This window comes from Eleutherodactylus coqui, chromosome 12 (genome assembly GCF_035609145.1).
Source record: "Eleutherodactylus coqui strain aEleCoq1 chromosome 12, aEleCoq1.hap1, whole genome shotgun sequence".
Taxonomy (NCBI): Eukaryota; Metazoa; Chordata; class Amphibia; order Anura; family Eleutherodactylidae; genus Eleutherodactylus; species Eleutherodactylus coqui.
Genome location: NC_089848.1, coordinates 106523748 through 106542849, shown reverse-complemented (window position 1 = coordinate 106542849; position 19102 = coordinate 106523748). Strand labels below are relative to the sequence as shown.

Below are 19102 nucleotides of genomic sequence, written 5' to 3'. Positions count from 1 at the left end.
GCTGGCTCGGGGCTACATGGGGCAGCCCGGAGAGGCCACCAAGATGCCGTCTTCACACTGACAAGTGGCCACATGATCTCACCGGGAACGGCTGCAGAGTTTTGCAAGTGAAGTTGCCGTTCTCCTGCAAGCTTGTGCCGGATTAACCATTTGGGAGCCACGCGGCACGCCAGGATTCTACAAGTCCTGGGTGGCACAACGTAAGCCGTAGCTGCAAGGTGCACAAGCCCAGCTCCGAATGAAAAGCATCCCTACACCCTTGCAAACCTCCCTTTGAGGGGCTGCCGCCATGTACGGACAGGGAACGACCTAAAATCGCACGGCCGGCGCGACAAGATTCTTTCTGCTGCTTAAACACGCAGAGTAAAACATCAGGAGAAAAGGCAGAATGCACCAACAGATCTGGATTAGACGTTGTGGCACATTTAGCGCTAACGAGGTCGCGTAAGCTCATTAGCAGATCCGTGCAATCTGTCTGCCGAACATCTACAACTCCGGGGAATGTAGTGATTTCTAGTAACTTCACAAGCAGCAAGTTTAGCTAATTGCTTCAGACACGAACCTGGATCCTCAGAGCAAAGAACGCTTCCGACGTAGCTGGATATCCACCGGTTCCTAAACATGGCTCCTCGCCGTCACACGATGAATGGAAAGAACCCCAAAGCTGCGGCGCTGCGGCCCTGCGAGGAGAGCGCGAGCCGCCAGTAATCAGATCACTCCAGGAAGGCGCTGAGGAGCCGAGTGACTACAGAGACCCGGCCGAACAGACTGAAGAGAAGATCCAAACGGCAAGTACCATCACTTGTGGAGGAGCTGCCAGCAGCTGTGCACAGTCCTGGCCGCGTCCCTCCGCCGCGCAACATAATCCACAGACGAGTCACGGAGAGCGAGGGAGGACCAGCTGCTCCGGCTAAGTGATTAGGCTATAACCCGGATCCGGTCATCGCTGGCGACCCAAGATGGAGGGGGGAGTTTATTCAGACTAGTAACTAAAAATGGACTCAAGGAAAAAATCTTCATTAAACTTAATTGGATTGTGAGCAATCCAATTCCCAGACTGCAGTAATTAAGCCGACACTTCCAGGCGGCTCCTCGTTAGGGCGCATTCACCGGGGACCTTCTGGGGTTCTAATTGTGAAAAACGTTCCAGTAAAATCTCTCACGAGGCCTCGTTCACAGATGCACGTTCCATCCACCACCTAATGGGCCCATCCACTGGCTGAGCGCCGTACAGCAATGGCACCAATAGTCTACAGTGCCCACCTACCGCCAACCTACCCATACCACCTGAACACTATATCTGCAGATTGCACCTAAACAGTCGTCTAATTATTATCACAGACAGGATTACACCGAGAGGAGACACCTACATATAGAAAACACAGGACCCACCATTCACAAAAGTCACAGCTCACCTCCTCCCCTCCCTGCACAGACAGGATTACACTGAGAAGAGACCTATATATAGATAACACAGGATCCACCATTAACAATAGTCACAGCTCACCTCCTCTCCTCCCTGTACAGACAGGATTACACTGAGAGGTGACACCTATATATAGAAAACACAGGATCCACCATTCACAATAGTCACAGCTCACCTCCTCCCCCTCCCAGTACAGAAAGGATTACACTGAAAGGTGACATCTATATATAAATAACACAGGATCCACCATTCACAATAGTCACAGCTCACCCCCTCCCTTCCCTGTACAGGCAGGAATACACTATCTATGTCAGTGTGCAGGGAGGGGAGGAGGTGAGCTGTGACAGACTATTAGGTACTCTGTGGTCAGTGTGAAAAATGAAGCATTTTAAGATTTTAGGGTTTTTAAACTATAGATTGTGATCGAAAGTTAAAAATAAATGTGGTAAAAATTCTTGAAAATATCTTTAAAGACAGAACTGTGATTTATAGAACAGGCTATTTTCTGATGACTTTCCCTTTAATGTTGTCAGAGATGAATGAAGAGCAGAATCTTCTGTCAGCTAATGCATAGCGGCAAATATGAAGGTCTTACAAAGCGCCATCAGGGCGACCCGCCGCGGCGTACAGTGCAGTCAGCACCCCCGGCCCATTAAAGAATGCTTTGTATCCCAGCGGTCCAGTCAGCACGGACAGGAAAGATGTTCTGCAGACTTATTAACAATAAGCAGATAGTCTGCAGACCTCCAGTTCCACATAATCAGCGATAGAGGGGAAAACTCCTAATAACTGAGGTGACATAATAGGGGCGCCGTTTGTGCACAGTCACACGTCCAGAGCTCGTTAGAAGGCCGCTAATGACTTAGAATTAATAGCTGCAGTGTTTTTGGTCTGTAGAGGGTCTGTGTGCCAAGTCACATGGCGGCAGGGATTAATGAAGTACGCTCCCCGGGCGGCAGACACGGAAATTACATGGTGGACTATTTTATCATCTGTCATTAACCCTTCACAGCTAAACCAATACTAAAACATCAAGGGCTCCAAGAATAGTGCACAGCCGACCGTAACCTGCCGCGGAAGCATAGTAAGGATACGCCGTGGCTTACGGATTAGGGGTCTGATGCTGGGATCGCACATCGGCAACTGTAAGCGCAACTAAAATAAAGTCCCAAAAAGATGGAAGGAGCGGCACGTGGCGGGGGTCCCAACGTGCGATGGATCCCCAATGCAGCAGGCGACAGGTTTATAAGTGTGACACCGAGGGAAAAACTGACCGCCATCTAATCAGAAAGGAACGAGTAAAGCTTGATAAATACGACCGAAACCACAACAGTGAGATGGAGACTGCGAAAACCGGATTAAATGCACCATAAATCTGCGCCGCTGCCTCAAGGAATTCTAAGTTTGTTAAATTTGCAGCCTTATAAAGTAGGCGGCGTTTTACGGTAGGAAGCAGAATGGCGCGGCACCATAACAGATCCCCAATCTATGGGGTGGAGGAATCGCACGGCGATTTGTAGACCGCCTACGATAAACCTGTTGCAGCTACCAGCGGTATGTGTTAACGTCACGTTCGCACAGGGAGCTAATACGATGCCCACCTCACACCGAGGGGTCAGAATGCCCACAGTGGACCAACACAGCATCACTCAATGAAGGGAAACGCAGCCGAGGGGGCGCTCTCCCTAGCCAGACCTCGCTACAAGCAGGGGGACCACACCAATAGGGACCTAGGCTTTACTTAGCAGATAGTGATGCCAACAGGTGCCTGCTGCCGTGCCAACACCACAAACAGGACTATACAGGCAGCTGACAACCCATATAGGACCCGAGCAGAATAACCAGCACCCGGGTCAGGGCGGGGCCAGAATACAAATATCTCTGTTACAGCCCATACACGAGCAGAGATATGGACGCCCGGGCGCTGCGGAACGTGTTGGCGCCATATAAATATTTACTATAAAAGACTTCTCACTTGAAGGGAACATTAAAACCCTGAGGGACTCTAGACAGTCGACTCACAAAGGAAATTCTGTAATGACAGGAAAACGCTAAATGACAAGAGGCATGCGGCCCACGTCGCCATGACACCACCTGGCAGGCGCAAGCTGCATTAGAGTCTTGTTAATCCCCCCACTTCCCTGTAGTGAAATAGTGCCAAAGTCTGCAATTTGTCGCAAACTGTAAAGCTGATACATCCTCTCTGCACTCAAACGACGAACATTTTATTTTGAAGCGAAGAACAGCAAGAAAGCACAATATCACATGATGATCGGACATTTCCGCATGACGGCTGATGAGCCCACCGCTAGAACGGCTGCTTCTTCGCATCCCACAGGAGCGATGAGGAGGGCCGGTGCTACAATAGTGCGGGGCTAACACATTAACATACAAATGACCACAGACCTCTGCAGAAAGCCCTTCCTCAGGCCACTCATGGGGATAGCGTCTCCTGGCAGTGCACTGACACTACGGACAAGGCTGGCACATCATGGCGTAAGGAGCCACACAAGTCTCAGCATTACTGCTCCTTTTTAAATACATGCGGTGGCGTCAAGATACACCAGTACCACAGAGATCTTGAGCTGCCATGGCAACCTTGGGCCTTCGGAAGGCCACCAGGGCTGTAATGACTAGATGCCCATCAAGGAATGTCTAGATAGGACTGCCTGTCAAAATGCACTATAACGCAATACAGTGAGGCCATCTTCACTCGGGCGAGTGTGATATGAATCCAACTATGTGAGGCTATTCATGTGAAAGCAGTCTCTCATCACCTCGGGGCGTAGGGAATCGTTATGAGCCGCGATGGAGATTCATTGAGTTTCTTCCATTGTTTTCAATGGGAGACCTCGCATCGTGTGCACGCCGGCCCCATGGAAAACAATTGGCACTGCGATGCAAGAGCATGCACAAATAACGTGCCACGATTTGTTTATCGCATCACGGTGCCATGCAGAAAAACATTGCTCATGTGTATGACCCCACCTCACAACCTACAAATCTTGCACGACTTTATCGGCCGTGTGAAGCCGGCCTGGCATTTCATTATACTATTTGAGTGATGAAAGGATCACAAGTTAAAAAAAAAATGTAAAGATCGAGTTGATTAGTAAAAAAAGGTTTAAAAAAAAATCCATTTCCCAATGATGTATAACAAAAAAAAACAACATAACAGTTGGTATTGCTGCATGCGTTAAAGTCCCATCTATGAAAGTAACATTACCCCTCATGAGAAAGAAAACGCAACGCCACAATTGTGCTTTTCAGTCGCCCTGTCTCCAAGTAAGAATTTAATAAAAACGGTTCAAGAAGTCGAATGTACCGCAAAATGGTACAAATGGAAACTACAGGATGTTCCACAAAAAAAATGAGCCCTTGCAGAGCTGAGTCCAGCGAAAGAGAAAAAGTTATAACGTTCAGCAGAAGGTTAGATGGAGATTATATATATATCGTACTTTTCCCTCTACAAGGTTTTGGAGTGCGTCAGAGCGAAAGCTAGGGTAATTTATACATAACTTTGGTATTGTCAGCATCATTCTGACCCACAGAATAAGGTTATCATGTCATCAGGTTTGCATTTTTTCCAATTTCAGTACATTATACGGTAGATTACATACAACCGCTGAGAAGTACTCGTCCCTAAAAAAAACTACAACCCTCCCCAAGTGGCAATGATAGAAAAATAGGTGTTATGAAGAAAAAAAAATGGGAAAAAGGAGAGGGGTGGGGTGTCATTAAGGGGTTAGGCCCAGCGGTTCACATGAGTGTGTAGTCACAGTGCGTGATTGTTCCCAGCGAGAGAAACCAAGGAATCTTGTAGATATGATACCTTTTAATGGCTACCAAAAACACACCATGTTACAGCCAGCTTTCGGATCTTCTCTTGATCCTTCCTTAGGCTAAAATGGAACTGGTTTGGATGGGGCACATGTATAATATACAAATGCAGAGAGGACAGCCCTCTTGATTTAAATACAAATCTTCACACACAAAATTGAGACTGTTTTGAGCACAAAACAGAGAAATACTTAAAGGGGTTGTCTCACTGCAAACATCAAATTTTACATTAGCCCATTCTCTGTCATCCCCCTGGCATAAAATAGCATTTTAAAGCGTTTTTTAAACCGCTTGCTACTCACTGATGTGATGAAAGATGAACTTATAAAATTCTTCTCCCAAGATGGCCGCCGGTCCTTTCCCAGGGATGCACTGCGGTTTTCTCCCATGGTGCACCGCGGGTCTTCTCCCATGGTGCATCATTGTCTCTGTGCGTTCCATTGCCGATTCCAGCCTCCTGATTGGCTGGAATCGGCACATGTGACAGGGCGGAGCTACGCGATGACGCGTAGAAGGGGGCGGAGCCAGAACGCAGCTCGTGCCCAGACCGTCCAGAAGGGAGAAGACCCTTCTGCGCAAGCTCGTCTAAAAAAGCAAGACCACCCCAAAATTAAACGGAGCCATGGAGATGGGGACGCTAGCAACGGAGCAGGTAAGTGAATAACTTCTGTATGGCTCATATTTAATGCACGATGTACATTACAAAGTGCATTAATATGGCCATACAGAAGTGCTGAACCCCACTTGCTGCCGTGAGACAACCCCTTTAATCAGTCCATTGAGCTCAGGAATGTGACAGTTTTATGATGTGTCTTATCCCTCCTTCAACCTGCACATGGAAGGAGATGCAGCACCACCTATTGGATGGCAACATTATTACACATCAACTTCTGAATTTTTCAGTGGACTGATTAGGTATTTATGTCTCAGCTCAGTTTTAAGTTTGAGACTGTTTTGTACTCAAAATTTCTGAGTGTGAACATTTGTATTTCAATCAAGGGGGGGGGGGGGGGGGGGGGGTTCCTCTCTGCATTTGTATATTATATATGCACTCCATCCAAACCAGTTTCATTGTAGCCTGAGGAGGGATCAATAGAGGATCCGAAAACTTGCTGTAACATAATGTATTACGGTAGCCATTAAAAGGTCTCCTATCTACAAGATGACTTGGTTTCTCTTACTGCGAACAAATCACATTTTGCTCTCCTGGCGGCACGGTACCAAACCTTTTCTTGTTTAGTCACAGTGTATAACGCACGCAGGTTGTCCACATGGAATATGCTGTACCAATAGGCTCCATGCTGCCCCTCACACAAACAGCACAAACTAAAACTTGCAGCATGTTCTATCTTGGTATGTATTACGGATGCATATATGCCAAGATGGTGCATGGTGATTGACGGCACGCAGTAAATACGAATGTTACTGCGTACTTGCTGCGTTCTTACATGTGGCACGTTGCGAATTATGGCCATCTGAGCCCGGCCTCAATGAAACAACCGAGTAAATTACTTTGTTCATCCGTTGAGTATTCCACGTAACCGGCATGACAGAGCTGATCCCGACATCCCACCAAGTGCAACGTTCTCTTCGCCCTCAGAGTAACCTTGTTAGGGGTCACTTGTGTGGTTCGCACTTTGGAGATGCCGGGATGAGATCATCTCCTCAGTAATAAAGCCTACAATCTCCATGTAGCAGATGACGGGTCGGCACTAGCAACCGGAGAAAACAAAAATGGATCTCAGTGTCCAAAAGAGTCCTGGATAGCATCAGCGGAACACCCCTCCCTCTCCAGATCTGGCCTCCTAGCCGGGGACATACAGTGATGCTTAAAGACATCCAACTGCATAGATCTCAAGTGCTATTCTGTAGGAACCACATTCTACTTTCTCCAGGGTCATGGATTTACCTCTAGCAGATCTGCCGGGACCACCACAACACAAGCAGCCCTCCGTGGAGGAGCCCCAATGGGCCTGTTAGCAAGAACCTTTCTACTGATCGATAAGACGTGACTAGACCCCCCAAGGAGTAAGAGATGCCAAGACTTACAGCCTCTCCTCAACCCTCAGCTCAGAAGTAATTCCGTACAGAGCTGAAGTAATCAGATCAAACTAGCTGCCAAGTATGTGCCACCTGATAACCTAATGGCAAAGGCTTGGGTTCTTGTTCTGCGTATCCCTACAAATCAGACTATTGACACAGCTCATCTATCCTCAAGAATCCATCTAAAAGTTGTCAAAAGTTCTGAAGCTTTTTTTTTAAAGTAAATTTAGGAGAAGCTTTTTGAAATGCAATTCCAGGCAGTCTTTGAAAACTCAATCTCAGCCGTAATAGGTTGTCCAATTTCTAACTGTTCAGCTCCATGCATTGTGTAGTAGCCCAGAGTACTACTTAAGTGAATGGCATGCAGCCTGCAGTACCAATCCAGACCACTGCACGATGTACTGCACTGTCTGCTTCCTGCAGCAAAACACCTAGAAGTGGGACAAACCTTTAAAGCTGGTCAGTCGTCAAGGAAAGAACAGGCCTTAAAAACAGGAGAGGGAGAAAATTTCTAGAACTGAACTAAATAGCCCACAAACGTCTACTTAATTCAGTTGAGTCGATGTTTGTGGGCTCACTTAAAGGGCCATACCTTTTGGTAACAACTCGGAAAAAAGTTGAGTTTTTAGTTGCATTTTAAGAGGGGTGAGACTGATCACCTCCGAACTCCACAAAGGAGCCTGGAAAGATTGGTAACCATTAAATCTTAGTCATATGTCCCAGCAGCGCTTACAAGCCAGATAAAATACAAGGCCTGCAGTCCACACAATAGGCACCACCAGAAACTAGTGATGAGCGAGCATACTCGCTAAGGGCAATTGCTCGAGCGAGCATACTCGCTAAGGGCAATTGCTCGAGTGAGCATTGCCCTTAGCGAGTACCTGCCCGGTGGAGAGACAAGGTTCGGGTGCCGGCGGCGGGCAGGGAGCTGCAAGGGAGAGCGGGGAGGAACGGAGGGGAGATCTCTCTCTCCCTCTCCACCCCCCTGCTGACAGCCGCAACTCACCGCTCCCCCGCGCCGGCACCCGAACCTTGTCTCTCGAGCGAGCAGGTACTCGCTAAGGGCAATGCTCGCTCGAGCAATTGCCCTTAGCGAGTATGCTTGCTCATCTCTAACAGAAACCCAACAAGTTCCATGCCAGGAGCATGCACTGAGACACTGGCTCCGGCGATACGTCTAGCCCTGGACCCGAGACGCCACCACATCTTCTGGCTTTGGTGACGTCCCGTAAAACAGAGGCCCTTGAGACATCACAGATGAGACCCCATTTCAAGGCCTCATACTGACTGCAGCGGTCACGCAGGTAAAACCACCAAGTGATCTCTATAGCCAATATAAACCAAGACCGTACTGAAAACACAAAATGTTTTTTTTCTTTTCCAAATATGTGAAGCACCACATGAAGACACTGAGGAAAAAGAATCCATCTCTCACATGTATGGAGCCGCGAGCCTTTGTCCCGATACATGGAGAACCTTCTGCAGGGCTCTGAACTAGACCAGAATGGGAGATAACCAGAACATAGAAGAAATTGGCGCTGCTCCCACAACCACATCGCCCAAACTACTTAAAATGCAATAGTGGTTTTATTTCACAAAGAAAAAGAAAGAAAAAATAAAGAAAACAAGCTACACGTTTCAACCCCAGATTGGGGACTTCCACAAGGAGCCTGAGGAAGACCTCAATCTGGGGGTGAAACGTGTAGTCTTTTTCTTGTGTCTAATAAAACTGCTAGTGAATCTTAAGTGGTTTGGGCGATGTGTCTGGGAGCGGCACCAAGGTCTGTGGTTTTCTGTTTCTTTCAACATAGTTGGTGGAGAAACCATAGAGGGTTACCCAATGGCCTTAACAGCCTTTCAGTATTTGATCTTTATATATAGTTTTGTGTTTAGTCTGCTTCAACCCATTTTAATGATTTTGGTGGTTATTTTTTAAACTTTTTGAGAGGAGCTGATAAATTTCTAACTTCCCCATGTAATAAACGGGCAGAGGGAAGGCACCGAGGACATATTAAGAGATGACCCAACTCAAGCAACGAGTCAGTCCACTGGACAAAATGTAATAAAGGAGCTGTAAAACCACTTCGGCGGTAGAAGGACGTGCGGCTGAAACAATTTATTGGAGAAACCTGTAAATTATTAAATGCCTAAACCTTGGTGAAGTTGGAGGATGCAAGGGTGGCTGAAAACACACGGATTAGGCTCCATTCAGACGGCGGGGTGTGGTAATGGACCCTACAGAAAGTACAATGAGGTGAGTTGCATCTCTCCCCATTCCAAGTAGCAATGTAAAAGATCAACCATATACCGCTGTCTGACGAGGTATCTAAACCAGTAGAAGGGGTTTTATCACCACAGCATACTGATCACGGGGTCGAACCACTGGGAACCCCAACAATCCCGAGGACAGGGCTCCAGGGTGTCCCCGAGTGACTAGAGGCAGCATGTGCACAATTACCTCATTAATTTCAAAGGGCTTGAACACCACAATCTCCAGTGGTCCCGGTGAAATGAATAGTGCTCAACCAGTGCTCCATGCATTCAGGGACACTCTGAAGCCTCATTCTTGGGAGTGGTGAGGGTCACAGTTTTGCGCCCCCCAACGATCAGCAAGTGGTTGTGGTCAAGCCCCTAGAATTCCTCAGACAGCACAATAAATCATATGGAAATGTCCATATAGTAGCAAGACACGTGGAGCCTCCAGCGCAGACGTCAATGAGCCCATTGTGAAGAACATACCCGCCGGCCCTCGGAGACCACGTGTGAATGACGAGGAGGGGTAAACACCAATTTAAAGAGTCTTAAAAGATACAAACTTCAGAACCAAAACCTCCAGAGTCGTCTGGGCTTAGTAAAAAGGAGACTTTGCCCGACTGTAAGGTGAAGCCCTATAGAGAACCACAAGGGTCTAGAACATACTGCGTTACCGAGACACAACTGCTTAAGGAGTAGCTGCGCTTTTCACGTGTCAGAGACAAGTCACAAGTTTTGATCAGTGAGGGTCCTGCTGCCGAGACCCCATTGATCACCTGAGTGCTACTCCCCTCCAGCCATCTTTGGTACTTTACAGCTCTTCCTGGTAGTTGAAGGCGGCCTTATAGAAGTCTATACACCTCTATGGAGAATGGCCGAAGGGGAGTAGCACTCAGGTGATCAGTGGGGTCTCCGCAGTGGGGAACCCACCAATCAACACTTTTGATGTCAAAATTTAGTTAAAAGTGCAGTTACTCTTTAAAAGCAGGACTAAGGCCGGCTTCACACGACCGGATTATTACTGCGGAATCCGCGGACGGTGTCGGCACGGAGGATCTGCAGCAAACAGAATGCATTGAAAGGTACGTAAAATTGTTTTTTCATTCACACTCGCAGAAACAAATTGCGTATTCCGCAAGTGGAGGAAAATTTGCGGAATGCTCTATTTTGGTGTGGATTCCACATGGACGACCTCCCTCGAAGTCAATGGAAGCCGTCGGAGCCGCAGCCCTTTGACAATGAGGATAGGCTGTGGGTACTTGAGTCATCTCCTAGTGACAACACAAAGCAGATTAACCAATCATATTATGCTATATCTAAAGCTCCATACGCTGAGCCTTCAGACGGGACGCTGCAGAGAAGTTTAGGACTACTTGCCAAACTTTTCCAAATGCAGCCCAAGTAACAGCAGTGGTTTACAACAGGACCGCGCCATAACACTCTGCATCAACCTGCCACTCCAGAGTTGTGGCCACATAGTCCGCCTACACATGACCATCACGTCACCCGACTACCAGGACGCCCCCCGCGGAGACCCCATATTATGTGCAACATTGCATCTGTTCACAAGCATCGATCATAAACACAAAATAATCCAAAAGGTTCTACAAAGCCAAAAACAGAAATCAAACTAAACAGAGTAAGTCGCCATTCACATTGTGCGCGAGCCTTCCATCAAAAGTGTAGATCAGGAGTATATCCCCATGCCACCAGAAGGCTCCAGACGTTCATCAGCGTACGTCTGCCAGGTCCGTGGGGCCCCATTAATTCATTCACGTGTTCGCACTCTCTGCCAGGTCCGTGGGGCCCCCTGAATTCATTCACATGTACGCACCGTCTGCCCGGTCCGCGGGGCCCCGTGGATTCATTCACGTGTTTGCACCGTCTGCCCGGTCCGCGGGGCCCCGAGAATTCATTCACATGCTCGCACCGTCTGCCGGGTCCGTGGGGCCCCATGGATTCATTCACATGTTCGCACATTCAGCCAGGTCCGTGGGGCCCCATGGATTCATTCACATGTTCGCACATTCTGCCAGGTCCGTGGGGCCCCATGGATTCATTCACATGTTCGCACATTCTGCCAGGTCCGTGGGGCCCCATGGATTTATTCACATGTTCGCACCGTCTGCCGGGTCAGTGGGGCCCCATGGATTCCATTCACATGTTCGCACCGTCTGCCGGGTGAGTGGGGCCCCATGGATTCATTCACATGTTCGCTCCATCTGCCTGGTCCGTGGGGCCCCATGGATTCATTCACATGTGCGCACCGTCTGCCGGGTCAGTAGGGCCCCATGGATTCATTCACATGGTCGCACCGTTTGCCGGGTCAGTAGGGCCCTATGGATTCATTCACATGTTCGCACCGTCTGCCGGGTCCGTGGGGCCCCATGGATTCATTCACATGTTCGCACTGTCTGCCGGGTCAGTGGGGCCCCATGGATTCATTCACATGTTCGCACCGTCTGCCAGCTCTGTTGGGGCCCCATGGATTCATTCACATGTTCGCACCGTCTGCCGGGTCAGTGGGGCCCCATGGATTCCATTCACATGTTCGCACCGTCTGCCGGGTCAGTGGGGCCCCATGGATTCATTCACATGTTCGCTCCATCTGCCTGGTCCGTGGGGCCCCATGGATTCATTCACATGTGCGCACCGTCTGCCGGGTCAGTAGGGCCCCATGGATTCATTCACATGGTCGCACCGTTTGCCGGGTCAGTAGGGCCCCATGGATTCATTCACATGTTCGCACCGTCTGCCGGGTCCGTGGGGCCCCATGGATTCAGTCACATGTTCGCACCGTCTGCCGGGTCAGTGGGGCCCCATGGATTCATTCACATGTTCGCACCGTCTGCCGGGTCAGTGGGGCCCCATGGATTCATTCACATGTTCGCACCGTCTGCCGGGTCCGTGGGGCCCCATGGATTCATTCACATGTTCGCACCGTCTGCCGGGTCAGTGGGGGCCCCATGGATTCATTCACATGTTCGCACCGTCTGCCGGGTCAGTGGGGGCCCCATGGATTCATTCACATGTTAGCACCGGAAGCTTTCCTAATACACGCACCACATATTGCGCTGAACACAATGCAGGCGAATCTGCCCCCCAACACCGCCCCGTCAGCATCAGCTCTGCACCCACAGTCACCCCAAGACTGACTTATAGCGAGAGCCACAGGAAGAGGCTGCAGACAGGAGCCACGGGACTACAGTGTGAAAGGCCCGACCTGCTCCGTAATATAAGGGCGTTTGTGTCGCATCTAATTACTTCTGATAAGTGTCAAAATGCCAGAATGAAACCCGACGAACACTATTTATGTCAATCCAGCCGTCGGCTTTGTGATGAGGTAGATGTGATGGCAGTCTAATGTCTCCACGTCCTCCGCGTTCTACAATATGGCCGCACGGACGACGTCACAGATACACGGACACCAGCAATATCGCTACAGAAAGGTCATTCTTGGCAATAAATCAAAACAGAAACCTCTGATGTATCAGGAACCGACTTACCTGAGTAATTCCCAGAGCCGGCCGCCACTCAGGGGTTAAAACAAAAGTAGAAAAAAGATTTCCAAGAGGATAAAAAAGCCAAAACCTGAGAAAGTTCAAAAGCAAAAACAAAAACATAGGAAAAAAAAAATGAGGTCAGCCGAAGCGTGAGGCGAAGCGCGACAATGAGCGTTAGTAAGCAGACATTTTCTCCGCTCGGTGCCAAGAGGCTTCTAAGAGGAGACTTGAGACGGCAGCTAAACGCAGCGACATGTGACCGGGCGACATCCCCGCGCCCCCTCACAAAAGGCTGGATTGGCTACAGAAAAAGTTTGGGGAAAAGTTTGGAGCATTGAGCAGCAGAAGAGGCCGAATCCGCCGGTGTTGTTGTCATCCATGTCTGCGTCGCCGCATGAAATCAGAGAATTGCTGGAAGCTCAGAAGACTCCAAGCCAAACGGAGACTTTACAGGGGAGCAACCATGTATGGCGTGAAGCGAGGAGCACATGCTCATCTGCCAGAAATAGCTCTGCTGGGATCACATCAGCTGCTCGCAGATTTACTGCAGCCGCCGCTGCACTCCTGGGGGGCTACAGGTGGCAGAGGGATGGGATGCAGAACGCTCTGCTATAAACTACATGCAGCGGCGGGCAGCACTGGGGGATGCCACTGCACTCCTGGGGGGCTACAGGTGGCAGAGGGATGGGATGCAGAACGCTCTGCTATAGACTACATGCAGCAGCCGGCAGCACTGGGGGGCGCCACTGCACTCCTGGGGGGCTACAGGTGGCAGAGGGATGGGATGCAGAACGCTCTGCTATAGACTACATGCAGCGGCGGGCAGCACTGGGGGGCGCTGCTGCACTCCTGGGGGGCGCTGCTGCACTCCTGGGGGGCGCTGCTGCACTCCTGGGGGGCGCTGCTGCACTCCTGGGGGGCGCTGCTGCACTCCTGGGGGGCGCTGCTGCACTCCTGGGGGGCGCTGCTGCACTCCTGGGGGGCGCTGCTGCACTCCTGGGGGGCGCTGCTGCACTCCTGGGGGGCGCTGCTGCACTCCTGGGGGGCTACAGGTGGCAGAGGGATGGGATGCTGAACGCTCTGCTATAGACTACATGCAGCAGCCGGCAGCACCGGGGGGCGCCATTGCACTCCTGGGGGGCTGCAGGTAACCGAGGGATGGGATGCAGAACGCGCTGCTATAGACTACATGCAGCAGCCGGCAGCACTGGGGGATGCCGCTGCACTCGTAAGGGGGCTGCAGGTAGCAGAGGGAAGGGATGCAGAACGCTCTGCTATAGACTACATGCAGCGGTCAGCAGCATTGGGGGGGGGGGGGGGGGGGCGCCACTGCACTCCTGGAGGGCTAGAGGTGGCACAGGGATGGGATGCAGAACGCTCTGCTATAGAATACATGAAGCGACTAGCAGCACTAGACCCTTTTCCAGTGATGACGGCCCGCGCACACTAGCGCCCCCCTCAGGCCGCCTGCGCGTCTTACACACCAATAAATGTTTTCACGCCGACAAGGACTTCTGCGCTACCCTGATCCGTAAAACAGCTGCCCATTCAAGTCAATAGTGACAGAGAAAACCGACTGCAAACACGTGTCGGCAGCGCGAGGCAAGCGCCGCTTGGTTTTGTCAATGTGAAAAATGCACGGCACAGAGCTAAAAGACACGGACCAAACACGGCAGGATTATCGGCAACGTGGGTCATTATAGGGTGCCTTTTGTTGAAAAACAATACAAGAGGCCATGCCCAATCACCGTACGGGTATCACAGCGGCAGATGACCCCCTCTGTGCCCATGTGGCCTATAAGCTGCATGAGTCCCCCCCCCACCCCAGGGTCGCAGGGCCGAGCGGATAACATCACAACGGCAGATGACCCCCTTCTGTGGTCATGTGGCCTGCAGGCCTATACGCTCCATGAGCCCCCGACCCAGGGTCGCAGGGCCGAGCGCATCAAGCTATTCACCTGAACGCACCCACTGGACTGCGGCGGACTTTGTAGCACCCCACGGACACACAGATGAAACCTTATTCCACATTTCCTGGGGTAACAACACAGTCACTCCCTGGAAACACTTTCCCAGCACTGTTATTGGATGGGGAATCAGGAGAGCCACCACGGTGGACAAGACATCCAGGGGTCGGCCCGACGGCGTGCAGACAGGAAGAGGCCACGAGAATTACCCATTATACCGGCAATCTGTCTGCTGACGCCAACTTGGGACCCCTTATTGCCCGGACCCTCAAAGACCCAAGATCTGCCAGTCAAGTATCTCCTCCGAGAAGCCTCACATGAGTGCATGGCGCCACATTTTCACCCCCATAATACAGTCTGTCGTCTGACCGTGGAACCAACATAGATCCCAGAATTAGAGGCTTCAAGCTTCGTTATTGGTCTCAGACAACCCCTTTAACGAGGCCTTTGTGGCCCTTTATGCTATTGTGTAGCTGAAGCGTTATGAAGCCAAACAGGACAGTCAAGTTGTACCCAACAGGACAATCGAAGACATCTTGTAAGACGGGATCACCATACATGCCATCCCGCCCGTACAACAGGTTAACGGGAACGTGCCATCCGACAATTGTGTGTTTCCCTTCAGAGGATTTGATAGGTGCGGGTCTCACGACTATGGAGGACAGAAAGCGCTGACGCCCCGTGCAGCACCGCTGCTGGAATTCCCTTGGAAACCAATGGAAGTTTTATGAGTAGAGCAGCGAGCTGCATGGTTTCCGTAACGAGGGCGTTCCAGAGACGGCGCAGCCCCGCGTACTACACCATGTAGCTGGCATGGCCTTCCAGAGACGGCGCAGCCCCGCGTACTACACCATGTAGCTGGCATAACCTTCCAGAGACGGCGCAGCCCCGCGTACTACACCATGTAGCTGGCATGGCCTTCCAGAGACGGCGCAGCCCCGCGTACTACACCATGTAGCCTGGCATGGCCTTCCAGAGACGGCGCAGCCCCGCGTACTACACCATGTAGCCTGGCATGGCCTTCCAGAAACGGCGCAGCCCCGCGTACTAAACCATGTAGCTGGCATGGCCTTCCAGAGACGGCGCAGCCCCGCGTACTACACTATGTAGCTGGCATGGCCTTCCAGAGACGGCGCAGCCCCGCGTACTAAACCATGTAGCTGGCATGGCCTTCCAGAGACGGCGCAGCCCCCGTACTAAACCATGTAGCTGGCATGGACTTCCAGAGACGGCGCAGCCCCGCGTACTACACCATGTAGCTGGCATAACCTTCCAGAGACGGCGCAGCCCCGCGTACTACACCATGTAGCTGGCATGGCCTTCCAGAGACGGCGCAGCCCCGCGTACTAAACCATGTAGCTGGCATGGCCTTCCAGAGACGGCGCAGCCCCGCGTACTACACCATGTAGCTGGCATGGCCTTCCAGAGACAGCGCAGCCCCGCGTACTACACCATGTAGCTGGCATGGACTTCCAGAGATGGCGCAGCCCCGCGTACTACAGCATGTAGCTGGCATGGACTTCCAGAGACGGCGCAGCCCCGCGTACTAAACCATGTAGCTGGCATGGCCTTCCAGAGACAGCGCAGCCCCGCGTACTACACCATGTAGCTGGCATGGCCTTCCAGAGACGGCGCAGCCCCGCGTACTACACCATGTAGCTGGCATGGCCTTCCAGAGACGGCGCAGCCCCGCGTACTACACCATGTAGCTGGCATGGCCTTCCAGAGACGGCGCAGCCCCGCGTACTACACCATGTAGCTGGCATGGCCTTCCAGAGACGGCGCAGCCCCGCGTACTAAACCATGTAGCTGGCATGGCCTTCCAGAGACGGCGCAGCCCCGCGTACTACACCATGTAGTTAGCATAGACTTCCAGAGACGGGGCAGCCCCGCGTACTAAACCATGTAGCTGGCATGGACTTCCAGAGACGGCGCAGCCCCGCGTACTAAACCATGTAGCTGGCATGGACTTCCAGAGACGGCGCAGCCCCGCGTACTACACCATGTAGTTAGCATAGACTTCCAGAGACGGCGCAGCCCCGCGTACTACACCATGTAGCTGGCATGGATTTCCAGAGACGGCGCAGCCCCGCGTACTACACCATGTAGCTGGCATGGATTTCCAGAGACTGTGCCACTCAGACGTGTTCGCACAGGATGGAAACACCCTTTTGGAACAAGTTTTTACATTAGACATTTTTCTTAACTTCTTGTGTCACTAAGATAAAATCCCAGTATCTTGTAGTTCTCTCTCTGGCCACCAGGACAAACAGCATGTAACTTCCTGTTCTCCACTGCACACCTTGCTCATGGACCATAGACTAGAAGGGACCAACTGTCTGCTGTGAGCATGCCCTGTAATCTCAACAGGGAGGGGAGGAGGTGAGCTGTGACTATTGTGTATGGTGGACCCACTGTTATCTTTATATAGTTGTCACCTCTCAGTGTAATCCTCAGTACAGGGAGGGGAGGAGGTGAGCTGTGACTATTGTGAATGGTGGATCCTGTGTTATCTATATATAGGTGTCTCCTCTCAGTGTATTCCTGTCAGCAGGGAGGGGGAGGAGGTGAGCTATGACTATTGTGAATGGTGGATCCTGTGTTATATATATATATATATATATATATATATATATATAAATAAATGTGGCTCCTCAGTACAGGGAGGGGAGGAGGTGAGCTGTGACTATTGTGAATGGTGGATCCTGTGTTATCTATCTGTAAAGGTGAAAGCCCTCACTGACTGACTGGCCACTAATTCTCTAACTTCCTGATGTCGTACAAACATGAAGTTTGGCACAACCATTCTTTAGGTCCTAAATAGGAAAAGTAAAGGGGTCACGACTCGATTATTCAATGCTAAGGGCAAAAGTAAGTGCACCCCTATGAAATGTAACTGCTCGGTGTCATACAAGCAAGAAATTTGGCACGAGCATTCTTTAGGTCCTAAATGAGGAGAGCGGGAGGGGTGGCACATTCTGCATTGGGACATCGGTACATGCAGCCTGAGGAGAATCTAACGCTCCTGTATGTGTATACTCATTTTAATGTATTCATAAAAACGTGATGCATTCCTTGCGCCATTTCTAATAACACGTCCGATATGACATCGTATTACTGGTATCATGTAGGAGGTTCTACACACAGCAGGGGCGGGAGCCCCCCAAACACCCCCGTCAGCGGCGGAAGCCCCCCCCCCCCCCCAGGCCTCCAATACCCGTCAGCAGCAGAAGCCCCCCAAAAAACTGTCAGCAGCGGAAGCCCCCCCGAGCCCTCCAATACCCCTGTCAGCAGCAGAAGCCCCCCAAAAAAACGTCAGCAGCGGAAGCCCCCCAAGACCTCCAATACCCTTGTCAGTTGCGAAACCTTCAGATAACCAAAAATTACCTGACTGCTCCAACTGCTCCCCCACAGCCCCCCACACTCTGGAGGCTGAGCCCCCCCCCCCCCCCCCCCCCACACACTCTGGAGGTTGAACCCCCCCACAGCCCCCCACACTCTGGAGAGCCCCCACACTCTGGAGGTTGAACCCCCCCACAGCCCCCCACACTCTGGAGGCTGAGCCCCCACAGCCCCCCACACTCTGGAGGCTGAGCCCCCACCCGCTCTGCTAACACCCCGCTTCACAACTCCCGGAGCCCTGGCTGCGGAGCCGGAGGGGGGCTGCAGGCCGGGGTGGTCGGCGGGGGGCGCTCTCACGGCCCGCACACTCCACAACTACAAAGTTTGCCGGCGCCCTGTAGTCACTCACCCCGCAGACCGAGAGCTTCCCGCGGCTCTGCCGGAGCTCCACACCGCCGCCGCCTCCACTTGTAGCTCAGTCCTATGATCCTCCCGGCAGCCCTCACTGCGCGTCCCCGAGAGCCGAGGCTTCCGGGCGGGGCGGGTCATGGAGGGTGACGGGCGGCTCCACACACCTCTATACACGGCGGCCGCACGGGGCCGTTACTCGCAGTAACCGAGCTCAGCGACCAATCACAGGGCAGCTTACACTTCTCCACAGCAGCTCTAGGTAGTAAGCTGCGCTGTGATTGGTCGGCGAGAGCAACAGGGAGACTCATAAAGAAGAA

The 19102-nt window shown here is 51.5% G+C and overlaps 1 protein-coding gene across 1 annotated transcript in view; it reads right to left on the bottom strand.

The window, feature by feature from the left end:
• SVIL (supervillin) overlaps positions 1–19102 on the bottom strand; it is a 160130-nt gene that overhangs the window by 118224 nt on the left and 22804 nt on the right. The window contains exon 2 of the mRNA XM_066584709.1: positions 18784–18921. Within this exon, the coding sequence (XP_066440806.1) occupies positions 18784–18921 (138 nt within the window). The remainder of the gene's footprint in view (positions 1–18783; positions 18922–19102) is intronic.